The sequence below is a fragment of the Nicotiana sylvestris genome, chromosome 7, assembly GCF_000393655.2.
Source record: "Nicotiana sylvestris chromosome 7, ASM39365v2, whole genome shotgun sequence".
Classification (NCBI taxonomy): Eukaryota; Viridiplantae; Streptophyta; class Magnoliopsida; order Solanales; family Solanaceae; genus Nicotiana; species Nicotiana sylvestris.
The window spans coordinates 4,053,104-4,056,537 of NC_091063.1; the positions used below are offsets into that span (position 1 = coordinate 4,053,104).

The window sequence follows — 3,434 nt, forward strand, 5'->3', positions numbered from 1 at the left end:
GGCTTTTGGATGTTTATTTTGATGAGACCGAACCGTGAGGCTGCCTACGTATCCTTAAAAGGAATCAGGTCGAACATAGTTCATGTCATAGAAATTACTTTGTTGTTGTGATTTTTCCTTTTCTCTTTCTTCTCTTTTTTCTTTCTTTTGCTTTTCCCTCTTTTATTTTATTGTTTTTCTTCTTCTTATCTTTTTTTTTTCTTTTTTCATTATTTTCCTTCTCTTTCCTTTCTTCCTCTTTTCTTTTCTTCCTTTTCTTATTTATCACGCTTGTGTTTCTGATATTGCTATTGATTCCGAAATGGGGTATGAAAGAAAAATAAATAAGGCTCAAAGGGGATGACGAGGGATAAAGTGTTTAGATAGTAGAACAAAACGCCTTTGTCATTTCTATCTTCAAAATATGCCAAATACAAACAAGTACAATCAAACAAAGGAATCATACATAGTATCTCTTGACTGCATCGGAATTGATAGCCATTTCTACATATTTCCCATCTACATCTGTCAAATATAACGCGCCATTGGACAACACTCTAGTTACGACAAATGGCCCATGCCAGTTTGGGGCGAACTTTCCTTTTGCTTCAGCCTGATGAGGCAAGATACGTCTCAACACTAACTGACCCACTTTGAACTTCTGTGGACGTACCTTCTTATTATATGCTCTCGCCATTCTCTGTTGGTACAATTGGCCGTGACACACTGCTGCCAATCTATTTTCATCAATCAGACTTAATTGCTCCAAGCGGGTTTTGACCCACTCAACATCATCAATTTCCGCCTTAGCGACGATCCGAAGGGATGGGATTTCAATTTCTGCGAGTATTACTACCTCTGTGCCATACACCAACAAGTAAGGAGTGGCCCCTACTGAAGTACAGACAATAGTGCAATAACATAGCAATGCAAACGGCAGCTTTTCATGCCACTGTCTAGAACCTTCCACCATTTTTCGAAGTATCTTCTTTATATTCTTATTGGCTGCCTCAACTACTCCATTCGCCTTAGGGCGGTAGGGGGTGGAATTGCGATGTATAATCTTAAATTGCTGTTATGTCTCCATCATCAGGTGACTGTTGAGATTAGAGCCATTGTCCGTGATGATTACCTTCGAAATCCCAAATCGACAGATGATATTTGAATGCACAAAATCAACCACTGCTTTCTTGGTCACAGATTTAAAAGTTTTTGCTTCAACCCACTTGGTAAAATAATCAATGGCTACCAGAATAAATCTGTGTCCGTTTGACGTTGCTGGCTCGATTGGCCCAATGATATCCATGCCCCAAGCAACAAAGGGCCATGGTGCCGACATTGTATGCAATTCAGATGGTGGGGAATGAATCAAATCTCCGTGCACCTGGCACTAATGACACTTGCGCACAAAACTGATGCAATCCCGCTCCATAGTGAGCCAGTAATAAGCTGCTTGGAGAATCTTCTTTGCCAGAATGTACCCACTCATATGCAGTCCACAAACTCCAGAGTGTACCTCAGTCATGATAGTTGTGGCCTGTCTGGCATCTATGCATCTTAGCAATCCAAGATCTGGAGTTCTTTTGTATAACACCCCTCCACTGAAGAAAAATTCACTTGCCAATCGTCGAATTGTTCTTTTCTAATCACCTATGGCCTCTACCGGATATACCCCCATCCTGATGTATTTTTTGATATCATGGAACCATGGCTCCCTATCAAGTTCTTCTTCCACCATATTACAGTAAGCATACTGATCACGGACCTGAATCTGCAGATGGTCCACATAAGCCTTATCTGGATGATGTAACATTGACGCTAGAGTAGCCAAAGCATCGGCGACTTCATTATGGATCCTTGGGATATGCCTGAATTCTATTGACTGAAATCGTTGACAAAGAACACGCAAACATTGTCTGTACGGTATGAGTTTCAAATCCCGTGTTTCCCATTCTCCCTGAATCTGGTGCACCAGAAGGTCCGAGTCACCCAAGACCAAGACTTCCTGAACACCCATATCCACAGCTAACCTCAAGCCCAGAATGCATGCCTCGTACTCAGCCATGTTGTTGGTACAGTAAAAACGAAGTTGAGCCGTAACAGGGTAGTGCTGCCCTATTTCAAAAATAAGCACCGTTCCTATCCCCACACCCTTCATGTTTGTAGCCCCATCAAAGAAACGTTTCCATCCCGGCTTCTCAACTTGCTCCAACTCATCAATGTGCATCTCCTCTTCATCGGGGAAATAAGTTTTCAAAGGTTCATAATCTTCATCAACCGGATTCTCGGCCAAATGGTCCGCCAAGTCCTGTGCTTTCATTGCAATTCGCATCACGTAGACAATGTCACACTCTGTGAGCAGGATCTGCCACTTTGCAAGCCTTCCTGTGGGCATAGGCTTCTGAAAGATATACTTCAATAGATCCAAGCGAGATATGAGGTAAGCAGTATAAGATGACAAATAATGTTTCAGATTTTATGCCACCCAAGTTAGGGCGCAACATGTCCTCTCAAGATAAGTATACTTAACCTCGTACGGCGTGAATTTCTTTCTGAGGTAATAGATGACCTTCTTCTTCTTGCTAGTGACATCATGTTGACCCAATACACAGCCGAATGAATTGTCCAAAACCGTCAAATATAGAATCAAAGGTCGACCTGGTTCTGGCAGGACCAACACGGGTGGATTTGACAAATACCCTTTTATCTTATCAAATGCTTCCTGACATTCATCTGTCCACTTGACCGCAGCATCTTTCTTTAATAGTTTGAAGATTGACTTACAGGTTGTCGTGAGATGAGCAATAAACCGGCTGATGTAATTCAATCTTCCCAACAGACTCATCACCTCGGTCTTATTTTTCGGAGGTGGCAATTCCTGGATGGCCTTGAGTTTCGATGGGTCCAGTTCAATACCTCGACGGCTGACTACGAACCCCAACAACTTTCCAAACAGCACCCCAAAAGCACACTTTGCCGGGTTGAGCTTAAGATTGTACCTGCGAAGCCTTTGGAAGAACTTCCTCAGATCCCTGACATGGTCAGACTACTTTCTAGACTTCACGATCATATCATCCACGTACACCTCGATTTCCTGGTGTATCATATCATGGAATATTGTTGTCATTGCCCTCATGTAGGTTGCCCCAGCATTTTTCAAGCCAAATGGCATGACCCGATAGCAGTACGTTCCCTACGGCGTGATGAATGTCGTCTTTTCTACATCTTCCTCATCCATTAAGATCTGATGATAACCCGCGTAACAATCCACAAAAGAACCAATCTCATGTTTGGCACAATTATCAATCAAGATATGGATGTTCGACAGGGGGAAGTTATCCTTCGAACTTGCTTTGTTGAGATCCCGATAATCAACACACACCCTGGTCTTGCCATCCTTCTTTGGCACCGGCACGACGTTGGCTAACCAGGTGGGATACCGCGTGACCCGAATA

The 3,434-nt window shown here is 42.8% G+C and overlaps 1 protein-coding gene across 1 annotated transcript; it reads right to left on the reverse strand.

The window, feature by feature from the left end:
* Window positions 1-439: 439 nt before the first annotated feature.
* Window positions 440-952, reverse strand: LOC138872689 (uncharacterized). Its single transcript, XM_070151098.1, has one exon. It carries the CDS (start codon window positions 950-952, stop codon window positions 440-442), a length of 513 nt encoding a protein of 170 aa, XP_070007199.1.
* Window positions 953-3,434: the final 2,482 nt, after the last annotated feature.

Coding starts and splice junctions, on each gene's coding strand:
- LOC138872689 (XM_070151098.1), bottom strand. CDS start 952: ATGGTGGAAGGTTCTAGACAGTGGCATGAAAAGCTGCCGTTTGCATTG.